Below are 26,311 nucleotides of genomic sequence, written 5' to 3'. Positions count from 1 at the left end.
CAACCCTTCCTCCTCCCCAAGAAAGAAACTGTTAGTTCAAAATCCGAGAATAGTGTGTATACTTTTAAATATGAGTATGTCAATCAGCAGTATTGCCAGTTCTCCTGAATGCTGGCCAGTAGTTCTATCTCAAAATAAATTTAAAATGATTGTTGAAAACTTAGTAATACAGAAGGAGCCCACTGAGCAATACGTAGAGAGTAGAAGAGGTGTATAGAGGAACTGTGTTATGGGAAAAGTTTGGATGAAAATCTCCTGGAAAATGTTAATGTAGTTTGTGAAGATGAGCTTGACACTTCTGTATTGAAGGAAGAATTTCACACAGAATTAAAGGGACTGAAAGATCATAAAGGTCCGAGTACCGGTACCATTCCTGCCATCACAGGGAATTACTGAAATCACTCATTGTTATTGTTGTCGTTGCCTTTGTTTTCAGTCTGAAGGCTGGTTTGATGCAGTTCTCCAAGCTAGCCTGTCCTGCACAAGCCCCTTTAACTTTGCACAAATACTGCAATCTACATACATTTGAAGCTGCTTACTGTATTAATCTCTTGATCCCCCGCCCCACAATTTGTATTTGCCACACATCCTTCTATTACCAGATTGACAAATCTGTGATGTCCCATAAAGTGCTCTTTCAACTGATTCTTTTGTATTTCATGCCATAGCAAGGCAATGACAAGAGAAAATAGTGTCTCACGCTGTGTGGAAATCACGGAATGTAGTGCGAGCACAAGAGAAAGTAGACACCATGACGCATGGAGATTTGGGCTGCTCCTGGAAGTATGCTTGGATGGCCAAAGGTGTTAAGGTACCCCTCACGATAAACGGGTAATCTAGGCTTGAGTTCCAGTCCGTCACAAGTTTTAATTTGTTCTGAAATATTCAAAAGCTGATGTGAGACCATAATTTCAATTTGAGAATTCATTCTAAATTAAATGCTGCCATTAATTGTAAGTGCAATGTCTCAAGACACTGCACAGCATATTCTTAAGGAGCTACATTCAGAGAATCTGCACATATTGGACAGAAACTTGGAAGCTGAGGAAGAAGGAAAAGGAAGACAGTAAACTTTTGAGATGAGGTGTTAGAGGAGAGTGTTGAAGGTACCATCAACTCAAATGAAGAAATGCTAATAAGAGCAGGAGAGACAAAAAGCCTACTCAAAACAGTCACTGTTAGGAGGGAACGTCGTGATTAGCCACATACTGACAAAGTTTCAGTAAATCAAGTGCAGAGAAGAGCAGGAGGGGCAAGGAGCATACTTAAAATAATCACTGTTAGGATGATCAATATGGGAAGTATCATACTCTGCCATTCATTTCAGTTCTATACTCTGATTGAGGAAATGGTAGAGGGAAGAGGACAGAAAAGATGACTGAGAAGGAGTTGATGGATAAAGTTAACAGTGGCAGTAGATAGGAGACCCTTGAGAGACTAGCATCAAAAAGGGAGGAAGGAACTGCTGGGTTGAAGAGAAAAATAAAATTAGGAGATTCTTCTGCTTCTGTGGTTATGGTAACTAGTTGTGCAAACAAAAGCAAAGACTAAATATTTTCTCTTGAAAATAGAAGTTTATAGATGCACCCAACTATTGTTGCAGAAACAGTGGTTCAACAGGGTGCCCAGTGCTTCTTTCATTATGTGAATTGTACTGTTAAGACTGTGTTGGTGACTATCTCTAATACCTTACATGAACACCTGTATTTGGATGAACTGTAGGTAATCAGTATGGGATTGTTTAAAACAGAAATGTACTGATGACCTCAGCAGTTTGGTCCCATTAGACCTTACCACTACCTAAAACAGAAATAGAAGACCGTGTTAGCAGTTCTATGTACAGATGTTGTAGTGTTTTAATTCTGGCAGTAAATATTCAACATTATCGTTGGTTGCTGTCCATGGTCCATATGAATGTGATCCAGAGACATCAGCAGTTATGGAACTGGACCCTCTCCAATATTGTAACAGTAGAGGAAAAGTGGCTGAAAGAAAAAGATACATTGTCTTTGCTCTGTATGGTTATAGAACTACTATCACAATTGAATGAAGTAGGTCAGTAGTCACAAGTTGGTATGAATGTGCCTGCTCAAAGGACAGTCCAAATACTGATATTTCTCAAAGCCATCCACTTATAACACTTAACTAGACCCATGTGATTTGTTTCATATCACAAACATTAAAGTAACTCTTGTGGATATTATTTTAAGCTCTTGAAAAGTGTCTGTCCACCTTTTAAACAGCAGTAAACAGTTTTTTCCAAATTTACCTGCTATGAAAACTCTTCTAAGTGGTTTGACAAGACATAACAGGTAATCCAACTTGAAGGAGGTACATTTGAGAAGATATGAAAATGAGTTTTTGGAACAGTAGAAATTTTATTCCTTTCAAAAATTTTCTGAGTGAACATGACATTGCGGAATTTAAGGAAAAACTGATGGAGTAATTGGATGTTTCTGTATGCCCAGTTTGGTAAATTATGACATGTTTACATACTTTACTGCACATCTGTACATTACACAAGCATAAAGAGTACTGCAAATATTGCTCCTGCACCAAATTCATACTCTTGAGGAGAAAAAACCTTGTTTCACAAAGCGCCTAGCATCCAGCGCACATTGGTCTATCGATTACTCATATGATTTTGAAACGCATCCCTGTTGGTTTTTGAACACACTCTGTAAGTTGATTTCTGAATGAATCATAAGTTAATTTTTGAATATGTGCATAGTGTACATGATGTCTCTGTCAGGGGAATCTTCCTCGCATCTAAAAATAAACTTTCCTGCAAGCAAAAGGGGACCGGGCTATACGAGCTGAGCTGAGTAAAGCTGAATGAGTGAACGTCAATTGCTGTCTGATTATGTGGTTGATTGGTTCTACGAGTGATCAGCGTTGTTATAATTACTAGCAAAATCCATGGACTCAGACTACCAGAGTGGAAGTAAACGACTAAGAGGAATAACAGCTAAGAAAGCTTACATATTATCTTCTCATTGTATCCAAGAAAATGAAATTTTGAGAAAATTTTTTCCCAGATCACTACACTAGTAAGGCCCAGTTGTACAGTTCCCGTCTATCAGCCGCTTAAGTTCTATTCTGGAAGTAGTGTGGAAAATGGTTTGTACGAACATAACAACGCCTAACCAGAGAATAATCAGGGATAACTAAACCGGTGATTCTGGCAGGGTTAGTGAAGTTAACTGGTGAATAAGTTTTGACAAAGGCAGGAGTAGTTCCAGAATTAGTCATGAAAGGATTGTTTGTTAGAAAGAGGAAGGAGAAGGAACGGGGACATCATACGAATTATGGAAGAATATGATGATTCCAAATTTATATAAAAATCTCATACTACTACTTTTCGATCTCAAGCTAGAGAAACTGGAGTGTATGAATGAAATGTGAAACTATTTTCTAACATACAGCTTTTTGCTTGTAGTAGGCCTAATGGGCATTTTATGTTGGTCTTTGTGAATTATATTCTGTCATGTTATAAAACTGACCATTTGTGCCAAAACAGTCTTGTTTATTTGGTGTGTGTTACAATTGCTGCAATGATAGAAAGGCCTATTTTGTTTTATCTAGCAGATGGTGACAAAATAGACTTAATCAGATCGAGAAACCACACCAGTCTTGGGTACTATTTGTATTAACATCTTACGCAGTATTAGACAACGATATTTGGATTTTTCATGTAGCAAAACATTTAACAATCTTTGATGAGGTAATAGATTCTTTCGCAGAAAGGGAAGCATGCCCTGTAAAGCTGTAGCAAGATTAGAGAGAAAACAAAGATAGGAGCTAAAGATTGAAGAAATGTGTATTGTCTTGCTTGTTTCTTGTCTTTACTGGTTTTATGTACCCTATATTTAATTTTATGTCACCCAAAACAGAAAGTTATTAGCTAACAGGCAATAAAGAGTGCAAATTTTCTGAAGAGTTCGTATTCTCCCAGTCACAAAGAGACCCACCCAGTATTAATTGTGGATTTTTTTAGTGGGGGGTAGGATGTCGAACTGGGCGACTGGGAACAGGAGAGGCACCACAGGACATTTTAATTTCCACTGTCCTGAATATAGTTTGATGGCAACCAGTGCAAAATATATATGTTTCAATTGCAAGGAGCGAAATACAGTGACGTGTGATAGAAGAATGCTGTGTGAAGCCCAAATAACATGTCTTACATTTCCTCAAACATACATGTTTTATGTATCAGACTCTTCAGAAAGATGTGCACTACAAAATGAACATATTATTGAAAATACGATTTTTTTAAAATTTTTACGTCATATTTCAAACGCTTGGTGGAGGAGGAGGAGGAGGGGGGGGGGGGGGGGGGAGCGCATTCTTATATTGCCCCGGTTCTGAAATATCGTAGATCCAGGGCTGACGTGCAGAGCAGTCTGAGTTATAGTGGGGAAGTGTGTAGTCTCCACATGGCCCGTGTTTACATTTAGTGATTTTGCTGTTTCCTCTTCGTTTACTGCTCTCACGTCAAATGAAAAAAAAAAATGGATTTCTGTGGCCGGGAGCTATCAAGTGAAGTAAAATACATACACATGATTATGGAAGGCTAATATATGTTATTAGTTTCAGATTTTATTTTATTTCCACTTTTCTGACAATCATTCATTTATCGCCTTGTAGAACAATGAAGTTATTTTTGTCGGTTTGCTAAAGAAATTTGGTTTTTATTAATCTTTTACAATGAGGCAGTCAATGTATTTGAAACGAAGTGTTTAGTTCCACACTATTGGCTAATTGCAACTGCTCACTGCATTTCAAGTGCACGTTTTCATGCAGTACTGGTACTCCAAGAAAATTTACATTCCGAAACCCACACTGAAAAGCTTAATATCAGGTCGTGGCCTGCTTCATTGGGAATCTGGACATACGAATGTGCTATTTAAGTATGCACTTTAAATGTGCCACTTGAGTATGGCTCACGAAATTCCGATTCTCTTGGAGTATCCTCTGATGGAGTTTTTCTTTTATGACATAATATAAGATCTTTTAATGTTTTACACAAATGATCATACGGGCTTCCTGCGTCATAGTAGCTGCCAATGTGGTGGCGCTTGTTATCTGACGCTCTCTGACAACTACTGAAACGAACCTATTTCTAACAGGTCATGGGAAAATATTGTGAATGGCAGTTTGAAAAGCGTTTCTATCAAAGTAAATTTCCTTTTACGCAAGTTGAACTACGTGCAAGAAAGTACAATGAATTTCTGAAATCACAGAGCATTTGATGATGAGCCATTTAGAAGTACTTCATGCCCAGAAGATCAGACATTCATGTTGTTATTATGACCAAATTGATGTAGTGCTACGGGAAGCTCTCTCTCCTCTGTGGTAGCTAATTTATTTGTGGAAAATTTTGAGGACAAGTCACTGGACTCGGCTAAAGATTTTACTGGCGCACTTGTGTGATATATCTTAAAGTGTGACACGCACAAAAAAGATCAACATTATATGTGATAGCTTAGCTTCTCTTGCAGCTTATTAACCTTAGAGACCAATATTATATGTGAAAGCTTTGCTTTTCTTACAGCAACACTATGTATATTAATTTAAAACATTAAGTTTTCCTGTTTGTGTGTCCGCACTACTTAACATTGATGTTGCTATTAGCTGACTACATCACGTGTCCTGTGGTCTCAATAACCGCCGTCATCGTCTGGCGGGATCACGTGACATGAGCTATTACTGGCTTACAAAAGCACGTCGCAATCTCGATTTCAATGGTTCGGAAAGTATCATGCGGTGTTTGGTGGAATTCGAATTTATACTTTCGTAATACGAAAATATGCAGCGTACATGTTGCTGCACATCTAAAATCTTTCCAAAAGGGGTTTTCTGCCCTGAGTTTCATCTTCTAAAGTGCCGGGAAATTCTACGCCCGTGTATAAAAACATAACCATTCAGAGGATTGATAAGTTTTACAGTTCTGAGGGAAAATATACTGTCATTTAATAACACGGAAAAAGTGTATTTTAATCTGGAAGAGAGTGTATTTTTAACCGGGAAAAATCCGGGAATTTTTTTTCCTTGTATGCGTATACACTCTGAAAAAATTAAAAATTAAAAAAATACCATATTTGTGGCTGGTTGCCTTAAAGATTTAATCATTACCATTGTGCTATAGCCAAGCCCATTAAATATTATTTCTTCTTATCAAGATAACATAAATATTCTCATGTACCCCTCCTCTTGACACTTTCAGTGATAGTACATGAGTGATAGTGGCATAGGGCTACTAAAACATCATTTTCCCATGAATCTTTTCAGGTAAAAAATTTTGGTATTAGATGACACATTCAGAGGTGACGTAGGGCCAGGTATGGAGACATAGGGCCAGATATGGACGTGAGGTGGATTTGAGGTTACCCTGTTAAGGTGTTAAAAAAATGTCAATCCCACTACGGGTGATACCTGCAGCCTTACATGGTAGCTGATCCGTTGATTTAAATTACATTTGAATTGATCCCACGTAGCCTATGAGACTTGATTGCATGTTTGTGTTCAGATTCATTAGATTAATAATTTTGCTGATGAGAGGAAGCGCATTGGACCAAATGTTTCATTCATCACATCCAAAGCTGTGGGAGACTATCACTATAAAAATTAAAATAAATGGTAACATATGAAGCTGTTATTACTGTAGAATTGAAAATGTTGATAGAAATTTCTGTAGACTTGTAGTCATTCCTACGTTGAAAATTTCTGAAAAAGAGAGTATGTTGTGTTGAAGTTGGTAGGTACATATAACTATTATAGCTATGTCCTGTTATCAGGACTCAGTTAACAAAGTGTTTTTTATTTGTAGTTTGCTTGAACTTAACATTTGGCTTGAGATTTGCTAAAGGTATGTTCATGTGAATTAGTAAAACATAGACTGAACATGTTATTGTATGGGACACAGAGTAGTTGCTGTTGTTTGACTGAATCACAATTTGAACGGTAAAAAAGACATGAGGGTCAAATTAAACAATGGCCAATTTTTAATAAAAAATCAATTACTTGTGGGCAATGTGTTTTGTCTTTAACAAGCATCACAAAAGTTCTGCAAACTAATAAAAAGATTTGAAGGAAACCCTATCAACTTGTGTTGTTTAATTGACAAAACCTGTCAAATGATTTACCTACAGCATAAGGAAGTTCCATTTTTACAAGTTATCTTTCAGAAATATTTTTGGAAGGTGATGCACAATTGTGGGGACAAGCCACTCATCACACAACTTTTATGAAAACTTATATTTTTAATTTGTTTGTGGATACTTTTATTTTAATGAATATGTGTAAAATGTATGTAATTGTTCTTTCGTCTAGGAAAAGTCATCAGTATTTTGTACAGTGTTTTAGGTTTTTTTCTGTTTGTGCTTTAAGGAATGTTAACACCTACTGGAGATTTGGACTTGTGCAAAATTGGACAAGCTCGCAACACATTGATGAATGTGAAGTTGAGCCAAGTATCTGACTCTGTAGAGGGCCAGACAGTAGTTGATCCTAAAGGATACCTGACGGATCTTCAGAGCATGATACCGTCATATGGTGGAGACATAAAGTGAGTTTTGATTGGGTATATGTACTATTGTTGCTAACAAAAATGTAACTGTGATCTTTTATTTTGTGGATTTGCTGTACACAGGATAATAGTAGATTTCTGCCTATTTTTATTTCTGCCATTGATTGGAACCAGAATACAATTTTTCACTCTTGAGTCATTTTATTTTCAGTGACATAAAGAAGGCACGACTTCTCTTAAAGTCTGTGCGAGAGACAAATCCAAACCACCCACCTGCTTGGATAGCGTCAGCCAGACTGGAGGAGGTTACTGGCAAAGTACAAGCTGCAAGGAACCTTATTATGAAAGGTTGTGAGGTAATGGCTTTGAAATCTTGCATACTCTGGATTTATTGTTTTCCTTAATGTCACCCTTCTGAAATTTGAAACCATTATTTGATAATTTTTGAGGCTGCTATTTTTCAGTTGAAAAACTTTAGCATGCAAAAAGGACAGAAAACACACAGGATTTCATTCAGACAGTCTTGGAAGTGGGTGTAAATGAAAAGTTGAAGTAGATATAGTCTTGGCAGGTTGGCAGAGTTTTGATAGAAGTAGGGACTTTGATATGGAATACACATAAAAGCTTTATACATGCAAACAATCATGTTGCCGTCATCACTTGCACTGATGAACTTATCACACACCTGAAGGTGGCAACATTGTTATTTGCCAAAATGTTGTGGCTATTGGACCAGAGATCCACCCACCATGAATTAATTCCTCATAATCCACACTGGGTAAAATTGAAGATTAACAGAAAACCTAAATATTTTTAACTTGTTTGTCATCAGTAGGTTAACAGAAGAAGAACATGAAAGACATGGTACACAGGAAAAAAAAATAATAAATATGTTGTAGCAGTATGGAAAAAAAGGGGCAAAATGTGCATTACAGAGTATCAGGTTTGGAGGCCTGAAGATTAATGAAACACAGCTGAAGTGAAGGTAGTTCATAAATCAGATAAAAGAGAACAATCTCACCAGTTAAATCTAAGTGAAAATGATTATGAACTGATGAGTTATGGATTTACAAGTTCCATTGATCGCATTCGCAGTACTTTGTTATGATTTTTACCGTCTCAGTTGGTTTATAAAATATGTGTAGCAAGTCTCTCAGTGTGTATGCTGACTAAAAAATTGATTCAGATCTGGTATGGTACTGAAAACATTGCAAGGTAGAAATAATGATGTGAACTGTGGTGCATCCCTTGTGGAGTATTGGTTAGCATCATTGACTGGAGTGTTGCAGGTCCCAATCACCGACATATATTTGTTATTTAGTATTTATACTTCTTGGAAGGTTCTCAGGACTTCTAATGTTTGTTATGCCATGACATGGAGATGCTGGGTACCTCAAAACAGTATATAACCTTGGCCCCAATTAAGCAATTTAAAAGCCATCACCTACATGAACAGGAACCAGAATACAAACAGTACATCATCCCAAAGATATGAATATACGGGAGACCAATGGATTCCGAGTTAGCAGTAACTTAGCTACATTTCAAGCATCCATCAATGTTTTTTGGAGAGCTGATCAAGACCCAACAAAATGACTGAAAGAATTCAACCGAGTTGCCAAATACAACAGATGGTATGACACGATGTGTTTGGCAAATGTATACTTTTACTTGAATGGCACAGCCCAGCATTGATTCAGGAACAGAAATGAGAAAATCAATAGCTGGGACAAATTCCAGGCTGAACTGAAGAAAATGTTTGGTGGTGATCTACAGCAAACACACTTAGTAGAAGAACAATTGAAGGAACAAGCCCAGTATCAGGGTGAAATGAGACAATCATACTCACGTACAGAATGTTTTGGCCGTACGAAACATTGTGAATCTGAACATTACATAAATTGAAAAAATCTCACATTTGATGAAGCGCAGCAGACATGCACGAAACTCTTCTGTAAGGAATGTCACAACAATAGAAGGCTTCATGAAGTGATTTCAGCATGTCAGGGAAATGTTGCAAAAAAAAAAAGAGTTATATAAAAAAGGTATGATTGACTCCTGAATGTGGCCCCTATGTCAGTCGTTGAAGATCACTATGACCTTGCCTCTCCTGTACATAAGGTAGCAAGAGACGGGGTACAGCAGTTTATGGAAGTTGGAAATATCAGATTGAGTACACGGGAGACAACGGCCATGACTGTTGTCCCTACACATCAGGGGGTAATAGAGTATGTTGAAGAGGAGGTTTATCAATCTGCAGATCTAATCTCAGCCACCAGTAGAATGCCCCATGAACAATGGACTCAAACGTGTGCGGCAGCTGTCAAAAGACAACCCAGTATCTGACCAGTGCAGGTACAATCAACTCCTTTGCCAACTATAAAACATCACAGAAGAACAGACATTTGGAGGACAGAGGACAATACAGGGATCTGTTTCCACTGTGGATGTCCAAGATGCTACTGCAGAGAAAGACAATGAGTGCTGACAACTATTACACCCCATGACATCAATCATTACAACAGTATGGTTAGCGGCAGTCAGCTGCAGACGATTACAGTTGACCTGCGGCATGAACCCTGTTACTGTACCCTGGATAAGATCACTTCTCGTCATGCCATAGCTCCTCCCCATCATTGTATAGAGATACCAGCTGCTCACCTAGCCACCAAATTCAGGAAAACTAAATCAGGTGACCATCTTTGAAGATGAGGCTGCCGTAGATGAAAATTGACCATTGATGAAAGGTCAGAAAATCTCATCACTGGCCATCCTCTCTGGGTGCTAGTTGACTTATAGGCTTCTTTTCCTGTAATGTCGAATGTTTGTTGTCACCAGCTAAAGATGACTATGTTCCATGATATGAAAGCAATTATGCCAAAGGCTGAAAATGGGAAATTGTCCAGTCAGCAGGGACGTGCATTGTAATCATAACTATCAGTGACAGAACACAGCTTTTTGAATTTATTGTTTTATCAATATGTAGTCTTGATGTTATTCTCAGATGGGGCTTCTTGCTGGCGTCACTAGCAGTCATAGATTGTGTAAGGTCAGAGCTTCAGATTGACGAAGCTATTCAAACAAGTACACACAACAGAGATTGGATTGGGCAATTGTTTGCTGGTGCAGATGTTGTTACCTCACCATCATTAGTGGTGCTTAGTAAAAACCGTGAAGCTTTTGCTGGTTAAAAAAAGCTACTCAGGCTTACAAAAGAAATCTACCTACCAGCAATGATCATAAACATTGCAGGAGATCATGAAGAACTTCAGATAACTGATTGTCGTGAGCAGCCATAGCTCATCCCTAAAGGTGTGCATGCCATTGGAGAAGAACTGCGCTCACTACTGCTGCAGGAAGGAAGCTGCTGTTGAGCTGCCAATAGGTTCTGGGTTTCTTAAGAAACAATGTCAGTGAGTGTTAGCCATTCTGCCCCACTTTTGCCAATGTTGGCTGAACAGTGGATAATTCAGGAGGTAATGGAGAAGGTGGTGCAAGTTGACATCATTCTACCTTCGGAGAGTCCTTGGAGCTCTCCTGTAGTCCTTGTGAAGAAGAAGAACGATGGCACATGGTGTTTTTCTGGTACCGAGCGCCGCAGGTTTCGAATCTACGCCAGACGGCATGGAACTCGATCACCACTAGAGGTCTCTGCAGCAGTCGTGCTGTACGCCGTGGCTGCGCTCGCTCCTGGCCCTGACTCTAATGTGAGGGCTCCACTGTGGAGCATGTGGTCCCAGTGGCCAATAGCGACATACTCTGTCGTGTATTTAGGTGGCTGCCTCTCACTCAGTGAGGCAGTCTGGTATTCACATTGAATCAGTTAATGTCTCACTTACAGACATCGTGTTTACGGTGCGTGTGCTTATTTCCCATTTACGAGTGGATGTTGTTTTGATTTCGTGAGGTTATCTCTTGTGACCCTGTTGCTTAATACTTTGTTGTTGATCTTGGTGTCTTGCTACGTTGTCCATCGTCGTGCTTGTACTTCCATTCCTGTTCGTCTGTCTTGTTTGTTTACAGGCCGCTCCTGTTCGGTCCTGCTGCATTTTCATTAGCGGCAACCCCGCGACGTTTCTTGTCGCGGTTACAACAGTTTTAGTGTTGACTGCCGAAAACTGAACAAAATTACAAAGAAAATTGCTGCCCATTGCCGCATGCCTTAGACTGCTTGAAAGGGGCAAAGTATTTCTCAACTTTGAACATGCAGACAGAGTACTGGCGAATTGAGGTTAATAAGGCTGACCAGGAAAAGACTGCCTTCAGAACATCTGACAGTCTCTATGAGATCAAATTTATGCCATTTGGGCTGTGTAACACTCCAGCCATCTTTTGAGCATATGGAGGGTGATCTGCTTTGACACCTTAAATGGATGATGTGTTTTCACTATCTGGATGACATTATTGTTTTTCAAAGGCACGTGAAGAACATCTAACCTGCCCGACAACAGTGTTGAAGCATGTTCAGGCTGCAGGTGCCCATCGTAAATGGATGATGTGTCTTTGCTACCTGGATGAAATTATTGTTTTTGAAGAACATCTAACCTGCCTGACAACCATGTTGAAGTGTGTTCAGACTGCAGGTGTCCATCCTAATCCAAAAATATGTCTCTTCACCACCCTGGAAACAAAAATTTTTGGGACTCAGTGAATGGTAGTGGAGTCTGACCAACCCAGAGAAAAAAAAAGCAATCACAAATTTTCTGGCTCCTTGGCACATTCATGATGTGGGACATTCCTGTGGTATCTGCTTGTACTACTGGAGATTCATAATGAACCTCAGTATCAAAGTACAACCCTCGCAAGGACTACTGCAGGGATAGGAAAATTTCCCTGTAACGAGGTGCAAGAAAGATCTGTTCTTGTCCTTATGAAGGCACTAGCATCTCACCAGTCCTATCATCATGCGACGAGAATGCTGAGACAGAACTGCACTGGTGCTAGCATTTTTAGTGAGAGTTACAGTTCTAGTACAAATCCACAAGGGTGCTGAGAAGATGATAGCTTATTCTTCCAGATTACTCTCCAAGTCCAAGATGAACTACTCTGCAATGGAGAAAGAGTGTCTTGTGGTTGTTAGAGCCATCAACAATTTCTGGCCATATTTATTTTGCAAACCATTCACCATTGTGATGGACCACCATTCTCTATGCAGACTGACTGGCCTGCAGGATCTGTTTGGTTGACTGGTGAGACAGGCAGTGAGACTTCAGAAGTACAAAGTACTGTGGTATTCAAAAGCAGACACAAACACAAGCATATCAACTGTCTTTCAAGGAAGTGTTTGACGGTCACAGCAACGTGGATGAAATATCATTCATCACTGCACTAAATGACAGTGCTGCTGAACAGAGGAAAGATGCAGCACCTCTGAAACCACAAGAGCCTTTAAGGAGGAGGATCTCATGAAAGATAATTCCAATTAATAAACAGAATATTGTATATGAGGAACTATGATCCAATGAGTGCCAGCGGTTGCTTGTCATTGTAGCTCATCTACTGCTACTTATCCTGAAGTATTTCCATGATCCTCGTACTAATCACTCGCTTTAACTTGGAACTTAAGTGGAAGATGCTGGGGCCGAAAGCTTGCTATTGGGTCGTAGCACATTGGTTGTTGGGACAAGCCCCACTCTTTCTCACATGCAGGCAGCTTACAACTTATAAAAGAAATGAACACATTATCGGTTGTTCTTTCTTAACTCATTATCTGTTACCATTTAATATGTGTAATGTTCATCTATATTTACACTCATACTGTAATGACTGAAAGAACCCAGACTGTCAATCACTAACAGGTGTTTATTTCACACACCATGAAAATACAGGTCCAGTTCACAAACCAGAGTCTGTTCCAATAAACAGTGTCCAGTTAGTCCAACCAAGCATTGACAGAGAATGATAGAATATACCGAAATGGTAGTCCAGAATTTGGAGCATGATCCTAACTCTTGATCATTGGCATAGGTAACTGTGTAGTACAATGAAGTGACATGAACTGCCCGTAGTGGCCTACATGCTGTACATAGTGTTTGCACCTGCGTGAGTAGGATTGGTGGCCAAAGGCGAGACTTGCATCCATGTTGCAATGGTTCACACTCTATCAGACATATTGAAATCGGCCTGTCTGGCCAACTGGTGAGTCTTGCTGGCATGCTATGGCTAGTGTTGTAGTTGTTGTTTATTCATTTGGCAGATCACCCAGGGTAGCCGTAACAGGACACAGTGCTGCCACTGTTCGGACTGTTTTGCATCTCATATCCAGCTGAGACATGAAGTAGCAGTCATCGCACATGCTAACTGACCTTGATTGCATTTTATTATGAAATATTGTAATCCCAATGAACCGAGTTGTGATAACTTTGTGCCTGCACTGATGAACGTTGTGTTATACGGGTGTACATAAAGTCCGGGAACACTTTCAATTATTTATTGCACAGGAACCGAACATTGTACAGATATCATACATTTGTTACTTTGAAGAGAAACCCTGAAAATTTCTTTTCATATATATCGCCACAGCGTAGTTTGGTAATTTGCTGATAGTCAGTGCTAGACGCGAACATGGCAAGTTCAGGTGCTGAGCAAGCTTTCTGTTTGTTGGAGTTTGAAATAGCCTCTCCGATCACCAGATCTCATTCCGTGTGACTTTTTCCTGTGGGGACACATTAAAGATCTGAAGTATGTACCGCCTGTACCATGTGATGTAGCAGAGCTCCAGAAGAGAATACGGGAAGCGACTGCCACAGTCAACAATGCCATGCTGGGACAGGTATGGCAAGAATTCAATTACCGTACTGATGTCTGCTGGGCCACTCATGGTTCGCATATCGAATGTTTGTAAAAAATAATTTCAGCGTTTCTTTTCAAAATGCAGTATGCATGACATCTGTACAATGTTTAGTTCTTGTGCAATAAATAATTGAAAGCGTTGCTGTACTTTATGTTAGCAAAACACTAGTTGTCAACATCATGTATCTACTGCCACGACTACCATCAATATGTTCTGTTTCATTACACACATCAGGCAGGTCTCCCACTTTCCAGAAAGACATGCATTGAATCATAGCAGTAATTCCATTCCATATAATATTGTTTTGCTGTGATGGTATTTATGTTTTTTTCTTAGGTCAATCCAAAGTCTGAAGATCTGTGGCTGGAAGCAGCTCGACTGCAACCTCCAGACACTGCACGAGCTGTCATAGCCCAGGCTGTTCGCCATATACCCACTTCTGTGCGGATATGGATCAAAGCTGCTGATCTGGAGACTGAAATAAAGGCAAAACGAAAAGTCTACAGGAAGGTATGATATCCATATTACATTTTTGATTGTTTGTTTTCTGTTTTAGTAAAACATTTAAAACATGTCTGAGCCCGTATCACTGAGGAGTTAGCATGCTGCTGTTTGTTAGTAGAGAACTAGTGTATCTGTTATTAGAGGGGGATAGACTACAATCATTCTGTTTTGAAACCATCTTGATAAGTAAAAGTAAAGCTGCCCTTTATGTGAAAGCTGCTTTGAACACTTCTGTGCTATATTACATATGGTTGTGTTGCAGTTGATATGCTCTACCTGTGACCTTTCAGTTAACTTACCTAGCCAGTTGTGCATGAATATACAGATTTTTATGTATTTTTTCAACCAGGAATTTCCACTGTTGTTAATCTGCAGTTTAAAATGCTCTTAAAGACATAAGACAGCTTGGTATCACAACCATGGGTGAAGGAAATGATATGTGATGGGAGGGGTGGGGGGAGACAGCATCTACTGAGGATTTAATATGTAACTTTTAGATGAGCAGTCTGACACTTCCCCACTTTGCCACTGACATATCTAACATGCATACTTCATGTATCTAACATGGATAACACCAGTGTCAATTACAGAAGCCAATGTGCAGTAAGCTGCATTTCCTTCACCTTTCAATTCCTTTTTAGCAGGTGTTACCACATTGTCAACTTCTCATGTATTCCACACCATTCACACAAGCAGTCTGTTATGTTCAGTTGTTTCAAATACTGTATAAATGAAAAGTCACATTAATAAATTACGTTTGTGTGTATGTCATTAGATATTTTCACTATATATGTATTTTAAATGAAGCCTCCTCTTCTACTTTGTGGAACTTCTTTTTCATATTTATTCTATGTATAATTTCTTGTAAGCAGAATTCTACCTGTATACAGTAAAAATATAAGGAGTGGAAATGGAAAACATAATGTCACAAAATTGTTGATGCTTACATTTTGTACTCCTGCTGCTACCACAATCAGGGGGAATGCGTAATTTCACTACTCCTTTAATGGATTGTTTTTAATGTGTTTAAACTTCTTCAGAAGAATTTAATTCACTGCCCCTGAGATGAGCAAGTGCTGTGGCTGACTGGGATTTGTCTACCTTGTAGTGTAAACTGGCCGCTGTTGTGCCTGTTATGCAAGCCAAAGGTATTGAGAGGATGATTTCTATGACACCTCATCAATATTGTTCTCTTTGACAATAAATTACTGTTAATTGATTTTTTGAGGTTGGTTGTAAAGTTTATCAAAAAAGTAACAAGTCTTGTACATTAGCTCACTTGAACAAAATGTAATATAAATGGAAAAATACATTACATATCAGCAGAGATAAGTGGATTGCATCTTACTTCATAGCAGTGAAAAAGGTTGTAATTACATTTGTTTCACATGTTAACAGCCCTTTTTCAAATTGAGCCTGCTGTATAAAATAAAATCACCAGAAAGGAAACCATTACAATATTCTAAGTGCAGTTTTTTTTTCAAAAACAAGTTTTTAGTGCTGTCACATTTGTGATACTCTGTTGTATGTCCCAGCATTTCTTCCAAGTGTCAAAACATGGGATATATGTTTCAAACATTCATAACTAGAAGGTGCATGGTCTTTGTGCCAAGCAGTTCTTCCTTCAGAAGTCCAGTTGCCATTCAGATAGTGTGTACAGCTAACTTCTTTGATTTTAAAGATGCTGCAGAAACACTGTTGTCAATGTATGCTTTGCAGGAATGTTTCCTTATGTACCTTGTAAGTCGACTACCAAACAGTAAGAGCAAGGTATGGTAGGTGTGCCACAAAGAACTACGTTCACACATGATCAAGGAACACATCTAATACCCGACTACGCAACTACAAAGAAACATAACGAAATATTCTCAGAATTCGTAAGTTCTGGCAGTGTCACTCACCAGCATGGTTGGTACTGGGAAAAGGCACAGCTTAGTAGAAAAGGCAGATGCTGGGCAAGGTGGTAGTCTTGTCCCCGATTTTCACCAGCACAATATTCTGACACAAGGTGTGGAATGAATAGTCTATCTGAAAAACATGTCACAAAACTTCACTTTGCAACATCTGATCCCAAGAATGGAGTTGTGTAAGAAACAGAAGTCAATACTGAGACTTTTTTCTGTGTTTAATTTTGTTATTCTCTTTGGTGGTGGTGGGGGAGAGAGATTAAAGAAATGAGAAATGGTTTTTGTGGACTACAGTTCTACTAGTTAAAATATTTCTTCAGTATTTCTGTTCTTGTATTATCACAAATAAAATGAAGTGCCTCTGTTTTAGTGGTGCTTCAAACAGAAACTTTCTTATTGGCACTTAGAACCAGTTTCATGGTACGGCACGTAGAACATTCTTAATAAATTATTTATTTTCTAATTTGTCTTAGTATTTTGTCTGGTGATGAGGTGGACAGTATAATTCTGTGGGATCATAAATAAGTTCTGTACACAAAAAGATGCATAGATTTTTGAGTCTCCTGACAAATGTGAGATTTGCCAGATTTGACACTTTTTCCACTTCCACTCTCCATATGTTCCTACCGTGTAATAATGTGAATTATATATAGATTGCTGCTCACCATATAGAGGAGGCACTGAGCAGCAGACAGGCACATTTTAAGGTACATTTAAAATTAGACTAATTCATATTGTTGTTATTCCATTCCAGATTTTCTATTATTTGTTCATACCTGTCACATTTTATGTGCACTTCTCATATTATATATCTCTGAATCAAGCGCAGCGTGTGGTTTGCAAGCTGGGGAAGGCTGTGACATTTATTGATCGGAACTAACCTAGACCTCGGGCTGCACTACAGATCAGTTCGTCAAAAGAATCAATATTTCAGAAGGTGGGGGTGGGGGTGGAGGGGGGGGGGGGGGGAGCAATATTGCACTCTAGCCAAATAATTACATACTGTATCTTCTTTTGGTTTTGTAATCAACCCCTAAATAACATCAGAAGTTAACTCCAAGATAAAATGTATAGGTAACTTATTTATGCCCCAGCATCACATTTCACGACAGTTTACCAAAACAAATCATACTAAAAGATGCATTTTGGAGATATCTTTAATGCGGTGTGCATTAGCTTTGCTGCAGGCTTAATGTTTTTTGTATTTTCTGTTGTGGCGTAGCAAGACAGCCACGCCACGGAAGTAGCCGAAAGGCACGCGTTTAGCTCACGCAGGCAAGAGATAGGTCTGTAACAGGATACGTAATGAATGCTATAAAGAAAAGTACGTAGCTTCTGGAATACTTTACTTTAATCCATCATTTGTATATCGCTCTTGACGAGACAAGTGAGACTCTTTAGATACAAGCTATGTAAGGCTAATGGCGCCTTGCTAGGTCGTAGCCATTGACTTAGCTGAAGGCTATTTTAACTATCTGCTCTGCAAATGAGCGAGGCTTCGTCAGTGTGCATGGCTAGCTACGTCGTCCGTACAACTGGGGCGAGTGCTAGTACGTCTCTCTAGACCTGCCGTGTGGTGGCGCTCGGTCTGCTATCACTGAAAGTGGCGACACGCGGTTCCAACATGTACTAATGGACCGCGGCCGATTTAAAGCTACCACCTAGCAAGTGTGGTGTCTGGCGGTGACACCACATTTTCATTTCTAAACTTCAGACTTCAATGTTTTGTGCTCTCAAATCGTGGCATTCTGAGATTACGTGATGAAACAGTGATGTTTCCATGATGTCATAGGTCTTGTGCTATGACTGGCTGACTTGAGCAGCCCGAGCGACCGGCATGGTAATTTATGCACTGTACTTATCGTATTTATACTTGGGTACTGCAAAAATATGTATTTTAGGTGGTGGTACAGCACACACAACCACTCAGCTGCATTGTACATTGCTCTGTTAAAATTGTGTGTATACCCTTGCCTGGATTTGTGCTATTTTTGTTCTCGATTCATGTTTACATCAAGTCTGGGTGCACCGAGTTCCTTAACTTCCTTCCTAATCACATGTTCCAAACTTTTATTTGATAAATTGCACATTGAATTCAAATTGCGCTGTTTTCAAACTTGTGGTATGCTGCTGTTATTAGCGAGATAGTAAAACTCACTATACTCGTGCATAACACCCAAAAAGAAACTTGCTAATAATGCATGTTGCCTGCAGTCAGCTAACAAGGAAACTAAAGTAACAGGACATATTTTGCACAGTGGTACATTTCACACACTTTTCTCTCTAATCATTCGTGAAATCTCTCGTTGGGTGCTGATTCTTACGTTAACTGTACTCTAGTGTACTCTGATGAGACATTTGCAAACTAATTCCAATGATGGACAGACTTGGCAGAAACAGGAAAGTCTCTAAAAAACTATCAAAACAGTATGTCAAATAGTGGTGCATCAAAGCATAGCAGAGATATATAGAGACAGGGATTCGACAGCAGAGTTTCAGCAACTCTGTTCATTCCCTTTTGATGTGAGCAATGGAACATGAAAATTGTGTGTAGGTTGATAGGACACCCTTAGGCCGAAACACCAGAGCCTTCAGGATGTCCAAGCATCAGAGCCTTCAGGATGCCCATAAGAGCTGTACTTCAAGGAAGCCACGCCCCCAAACCTCTGCTAAGCAGAGCTAAGTGGTATTTCTAAACGCAGCCTTAGGAGTAGCTATTACTTGTTCGAAAAACATCGCATGATGTCACATGTCAGTATTGACCAGCATTATTTAAGTCAATGTGGGAAATATGTGAAATGTGTTCTGATAATTTAAATTCTGTAATACATTACAGAGAAACTTGTTTTAATATATATTTTGGGGTGACCTTTAATTACAAGCCGCATCTGCTCTGAGTACATTACATTCACAGATCTGACAGAGTTGGTGTAATAACTTTGAAATATTTTGTGAGTATGCTGTAAATGTACTATATGAATGTTTAGGGAGCAGTATTCATGTCTTTGATGTAATGTTGCTGAAACTTCGCACTTTATAATGGGTCTGCACTGAAGGGAAATTTATGCCTTTTGACAGCTTCTTACTTTTCTGTCCTGTTATCAGGTCTCATGTCTATAATTAATATGTGATTCCATCATGGAGGAGACCTTCATTTCAAATTCTAGTTATTTTTTGTTGAGCGTGGTCCACAGCTTTTATAAATCACAAAAATGACATTATATAACACCTTAAGTTGCCATTCTTTTTATTTCTTATAAAGAATAAATTGTACAGCAGCTAAAGGTGTGCATGATGTCATTTCTGCAGTGTCTAGTTAATTGCCAGGATTTTGTGAGCAGAAAGGAGGAGATCATTAACATGTTAGGGAGGCATTATAACATGTCCAGGTATGGTATAATTTCTGTGTAATTCCATACAGTTCTGTCATGTTTATCTGTCTCTACTTTTCTCAGACATGTTATTGTGTTCTACATCTACATCATCTACATTTATACTCCGCAAGCCACCCAACAGTGTGTGGCGGAGGGCACTTTACGTGCCACTGTCATTACCTCCCTTTTCTGTTCCAGTCGCGTATGGTTCGCGGGAAGAACGACTGTCTGAAAGCCTCCGTGCGCGCTCGAATCTCTCTAATTTTACATTCGTGACCTCCTTGGGAGGTATAAGTAGGGGGAAGCAATATATTCGATACCTCATCCAGAAACGCACCCTCTTGAAACCTGGTGAGCAAGCTACACCGCGATGCAGATCGCCTTTCTTGCAGAGTCTGCCACTTGAGTTTGCTAAACATCTCCGTAACGCTATCATGGTTACCAAATAACCCTGTGATGAAACGCGCCGCTCTTCTTTGGATCTTCTCTATCTCCTCCGTCAACCCGATCTGGTACGGATCCCACACTGATGAGCAATACTCAAATATAGGTTGAACGAGTGTTTTGTAAGCCACCTCCTTTGTTGATGGACTACATTTTCTAAGGGCTCTCCCAATGAATCTCAACCTTACCAACAATTAATTTTATATGATCATTCCATTTCAAATCGTTCCCGCACGCATACTCCCAGATATTTTACAGAAGTAACTGCTACGAGTGTTTGCTCCGCTATCATATAACCATAAAATAAAGGATCCTTCTTTCTATGTATTCGCAATACATTACATTTGTCTATGTTAAGGGTCAGTTGCCACTCCCTGCACCAAGTGCCTATCCGCTGCAGATCTTCCTGCATTTCGCTGCAATTTTCTAATGCTGAAACTTCTCTCTATACTACAGCATCATCCGCGAAAAGCCGCATGGAACTTCCGACACTATCTACTAGGTCATTTATATATATTGTGAAAAGCAATGGTCCCATAACACTCCCCTGTGGCACACCAGAGGTTACTTTAATGTTTGTAGACGTCTCTCCATTGATAACAACATGCTGTATTCTGTTTGCTAAAAACTCTTCAATCCAGCCACACAGCTGGTCTGATATTCCGTAGGCTCGTACTTCATTTATCAGGCGACAGTGCAGAACTGTATCGAACGCCTTCCGGAAGTCAAGGAAATAGCATCTACCTGGGAGCCTGTATCTAATATTTTCTGGGTCTCATGAACAAATAAAGTGAGTTGGGTCTCACATGATCGCTGTTTCCGGAATCCTTGTTGATTCCTACAGAGTAGATTCTGGGTTTCCAAAAACGACATGATACGCGAGCAAAAAACATGTTCTAAAATTCTACAACAGATCGACGTCAGAGATATAGGTCTATAGTTTTGCGCATCTGCTCGACGACCCTTCTTGAAGACTGGGACTACTTGTGCTGTTTTCCAATCATTTGGAACCTTCCGTTCCTGTAGAGACTTGCGGTACACGGCTGTTAGAAGGGGGGCAAGTTCTTTCGCGTACTCTGTGTAGAATCGAATTGGTATCCCGTCAGGTCCAGTGGACTTTCCTCTGTTGAGTGATTCCAGTTGCTTTTCTATTCCTTGGACACTTATTTCGATGTCAGCCATTTTTTCGTTTGTGCGAGGATTTAGAGAAGGAACTGCAGTGTGGTCTTCCTCTGTGAAACAGCTTTGAAAAAAGGTGTTTAGTATTTCAGCTTTACGCGTGTTGTTAAGTTTGTAGTATACGTCGTGTCATCCTTTCTCAAAATGGTTAAATTGATTATTCCAGGCTCTTGAACATATACCTAATTCAGTTCGACTTTGGAAAGCTGCTGTAGAGCTTGAAGATCCAGAAGATGCAAGGATTTTGCTGAGTCGTGCTGTAGAATGCTGTCCAACTAGTGTTGATCTCTGGCTTGCACTTGCTAGGTGAGTCGGCTATATCTGTATCATTCTGTAGCAATATTTTGCCTTTTTAGTTATAGTCTGCCTTCTTTCCAACATTTTAACTGTCATCAGACCAGTGAGACCAACAGTTTTACTTACTGAAAAATCATTGTTCAATTATTAAACTCAGTTCCATGATAGCTGTATACATAGCTGTGTATAACGTGTTAGTCTGTGATGCTACATTGGTACCTCTGTTGGTATTTGTGGAATGTGCAAGTTCAAGCAAAATATTACCTCTTAGCCGACATGTTCATTGATAGAAATTAAAATTATTCTTTCAGTTAAGAGTGAAACTCATCTTTGTGCTTTGTGACTGGTAATTATGTAAAAAACTTCGATAATATAAAATTATTGTATATCTGCCAGTTACAAAAAAGGATTTTATGGAGTCTATTGGACTGACACATTGAGAAATGTAAGCTTGAAATTGTTAAAGAGTACCAAACAAGAGACTTGTTGTTGGCTATAGAATATGCCATATTTCCATCTGTTGTGTCTTATCCTATTCTCTCCTATTTAAATATAAGAGTATGTTCTTACATTTGTGTAGCTGTTACACATGAGCCTGTACTGTTTTGCTCTGTTCCTTAATTCCTCATGCCCTTTATATATTTTATTTTTATGTTATTTTATTTTATTTTTTTTAAATTTTTTTTGTAGTTGTCAAATAACCTTTGACAGATATATTTGAAGCAGCACCATATAACGCACCCCTTTTAGAAATCATAGATAAAAAGTGTCTGAGTAGTATAAATAGATGAGGAGCTGTCTTTTTAATAGTGGTAGTTTTTTTATTTTTTCTGTACAGTAATGAGATGCTCATTTGTGACTGCTATATGGATAAATAGTGTGCAAATAGCTTAGCTAATATCACAAATTGTGCTATAATTAATTAGGCCATTTTTAGTTGTTGAAGTACTGTGAAGAAGCTGCTAATTGCTTCTTTGTGCTATTGTATACATGCTTTTTATTGACATTAGTGGAATTTCTTTTTAATATGGATCTGTTGAATGCAGTGTGTGAAAGATTGACTCAAATTGGTACCACTGTGTGGTAATAATCTGATTGAGCTCTACAGAAAGTGCAGTAGGTATTTTGATGATCAGTTTTGATGTTTAGTATGCCAGAAGAAATAAATCACTTTAAATAGTAAAAAGGGAAGAGGGAGAGAACTTGACAGGAAAAAGTATGGAAGAAATTCTACAAAATACGGAATTTATCATTTATTGCAATCTCAAACAGAGGATTTTACATAGCTGCTTAAATTTTTTCTCAATTTTTGTCTTTTTTTCTTAATTTTGAATTAGAATTTTAAGAGAGATTCGTATCCCATTTAGCCATACGGACGCACTTAAGGGAAATAATGAGTAGTAGTCCTTAGTGACTCTCTCTGCTGCCATGTCGAAAAATAACTGCTAGAGTGGAGAGCAGCTACGAAAGTGGATGAGGGTCAGATGCACAGAAGCATGTGGAAGTATACCACGTTACTTACAGCCAATCCCTCATCAGTGACATTCTTATCTTCGTTCTGTGCGGGTCATGCTGTGTTTGGAAGTTCTAACTGTTTATTTCAGTCATTGTGTTCCGTGCTGAGTGCTGACTGCCTTCATAGTGTTCATTATGGGTGATGGTAGGCAATCACGCCAAGTACTACACAAACAGGCAAGAGGAATAGTGTTCTGTGTGTACCAGTACTTTAATCCATGCCGGCACAAGGCACGGGTCACGCTGTTGCCAAATGCCAGGAACAGACAGCTGAAGTCTGTGGTGTTGGTTTGAGGACCGTTCAGAGAATATCCAGTGATGCTAAGACGTCTACGCAAGCCTGCGGCTCAGCTGTTTTCAAATCACCAGGGAAGCAACACAACCGCAAAAAAGAAGAGGGTGAACTAGACGATTTCGCGAAAAATGTTTTGTGGCGCATAGTGTTCAGCATGTATGCTGAAGGCGAGTATCCAACAGCAGAAAAACTAGTTTCGTGTATGAAAGAAGCTGAAAATTTTAACGGAAGCAAATGGACCATGTTGAGGAGACTGAAAGACATGGGGTTCAGGTATCAGAAAACGAATGATGTTTGGAAATTATTAATGGAATGAAGCGATATTGCAGCTGCAAGAACTATGTTTTTGAGAACAATGCAGGAGATCAGAGAAGCTGGCACATCTTGAATTTATTACTTAGCTGAAACTTTCATTAATCAGAACCACGCAAGGGCTAAGGGTAACAGAATTATAGTTGGAAATACTTGGAAGGAGAGACAGCATTGGTCGTATTTTTTTGTTTTTGTTTTTTTTGTTTTTATAACCGCAAAATCGATTTTCGGTCACTTAGTGACCGTCCTCAGTGCTGTAATATACTATTTAAATTGGTAGGCACTGGTGTCAACAAGCTTAGAGCAATCACATAAACTGGGAGCCTGTTTTGTGATCGCTCTAAGCTTGTTGACACCAGTGCCTACCAATTTAAATTGTATATTACAGCACTGAGGATGGTCACTAAGTGACCGAAAATCGATTTTGCGGTTAATAAAACAAAAAAAATATGACCAATGCTGTCTCTCCTTCCAAGTATATCCATTACCTGGTCGTGGTGCACAGGACACTCCATGGAGTCGCCAATCAATAGAATTATAGTGCTTCATGTCTGATCAGCAGATACTGGCTTTATTCCCCTGGGTAAGCTGATTTTTAAGGCATCTACAGCTAAGAATTCTGAAGATTACCACTCTGAAATGACGTACAAACTCTTCAAAAGGTGGTTTACATGACAATTATTGCCACATATTCCTGCGTTTTCAGTTATAGTCATGGATAATGCGAGCATCCACTCAGTGCAAGTGAACAAAGCTCCAAATACGAACTCCAAAAAGGCAGACGTTATTGCATGACTGTCATCTAACAGAATACCCCATAACTCTTCGCATACCAGAGTAGAATTGCTGGTTCTTGTCAATCAACACAAGCCTGCATACAGAGTTTATGAGATAGATGAAATTGCAAAACAGTATGGACACAGTATCATTAGATTACCCCCATATCATTGCCATTACAACCCAGTCGAGCTGGTATGGACTCAGGTGAAAGCATATATTGTGGAAAGGAACAATACATTCAAAATTGCAGATGTTGAGACACTTACACATGAGGCAATAGACCGCATCTCAACATCTGCATGGGCAGCTTGCATAAGACATGCAAACAAACTGCAAGATGAAGATTACAACAGGGAAATTGGCAGGGACATGGTTATGGAACCAATCATCATAAATCTTGCTGAGTCTGATTCATCTACGTCAGACTGCGAAGACGATGGCGTGGATTTCTTGCTGTGATGTATCTAAGAACCAATTTCTGCTACTTATGACGTTGTGTGACCGTGCCTGCAGCAGCATAAAAAATTAATAGAAGCTCAAGTTTCATCTTTGACTTCATAACAATGCCGTTTTCTTCATAAAACATATTTCGTTCAGTTAAGTAGACATACTGTAACACCACAGCAGGTTGCACAATGAAAGTAAATTAGCTTTTTGTAACACATTAAACGATCTATTTCTGATATCCTTATGGCCACAAATTATTAAAACTTGAAAATGCTTTTAAATGTATTTGATCACTGTGGCTGCCTAATGTAAGTAATGCAAAAATTCATTTGATTAACGAAACAAATTGTTGTCGTTCAAAAGACAGAACATTAAACATTGACAGTAAACATTGAAATAATGAATCTACGTCATGATTACTGACAAAATAGTGTATATATTGTCTTGAGATTGGAGCTCTTCTGTCTGTCTTTGCTTTGCAAATAAACTGTACTTTTGGAAGGGATCCGCCTTGAGCAAAGCGCAATTGTTTCTTTTTGTGCTGTCAACCAGAGACGTTTCGTTGAGGTCTCAGCATCATCACTGGGCTTTCATTTGCTTTCTGTTATACAATAGCAAAAATATTCGTTATTACTTACATATATTAAATAAATTAGAGTTTTTAAGAAAGTTTTTACAAATCTGAAAACAGCATAAAGTTTTGCATATATACCTTGCTACCACATACAGTGGTTTTCTTGATTTTTTTTTATGTTTTTCTTTACAGCTATTTTACTTTCAGAGACTGTCATCTTCAACCATATAGAACTTAATGTAGAGAAATTATCTATCTTGATTTTTATACGTTGGGAACGTTGTGATTGAGTTCAACATCAATTAATTCTATGTGGAAGGTTGTGTGTGTGCACGTGTAAGGATTCTCATTACTAAGAATGC

At 38.9% G+C, this 26,311-nt stretch overlaps 1 protein-coding gene across 1 annotated transcript in view; it reads left to right on the top strand.

Annotated features, from left to right (window-relative positions):
• The window catches only part of LOC126481275 (pre-mRNA-processing factor 6), a 75,151-nt gene that overhangs the window by 9,074 nt on the left and 39,766 nt on the right, over positions 1 to 26,311 (top strand). The window contains exons 7-10 of the mRNA XM_050104907.1: positions 7,390 to 7,567; positions 7,740 to 7,884; positions 14,658 to 14,831; positions 21,896 to 22,035. Of these exons, the coding sequence (XP_049960864.1) occupies positions 7,390 to 7,567; positions 7,740 to 7,884; positions 14,658 to 14,831; positions 21,896 to 22,035 (637 nt within the window). The remainder of the gene's footprint in view (positions 1 to 7,389; positions 7,568 to 7,739; positions 7,885 to 14,657; positions 14,832 to 21,895; positions 22,036 to 26,311) is intronic.

The sequence above is a fragment of the Schistocerca serialis genome, chromosome 5 (genome assembly GCF_023864345.2).
Source record: "Schistocerca serialis cubense isolate TAMUIC-IGC-003099 chromosome 5, iqSchSeri2.2, whole genome shotgun sequence".
NCBI lineage: Eukaryota > Metazoa > Arthropoda > Insecta > Orthoptera > Acrididae > Schistocerca > Schistocerca serialis.
This window is presented reverse-complemented; position numbering and strand designations above follow the sequence as displayed.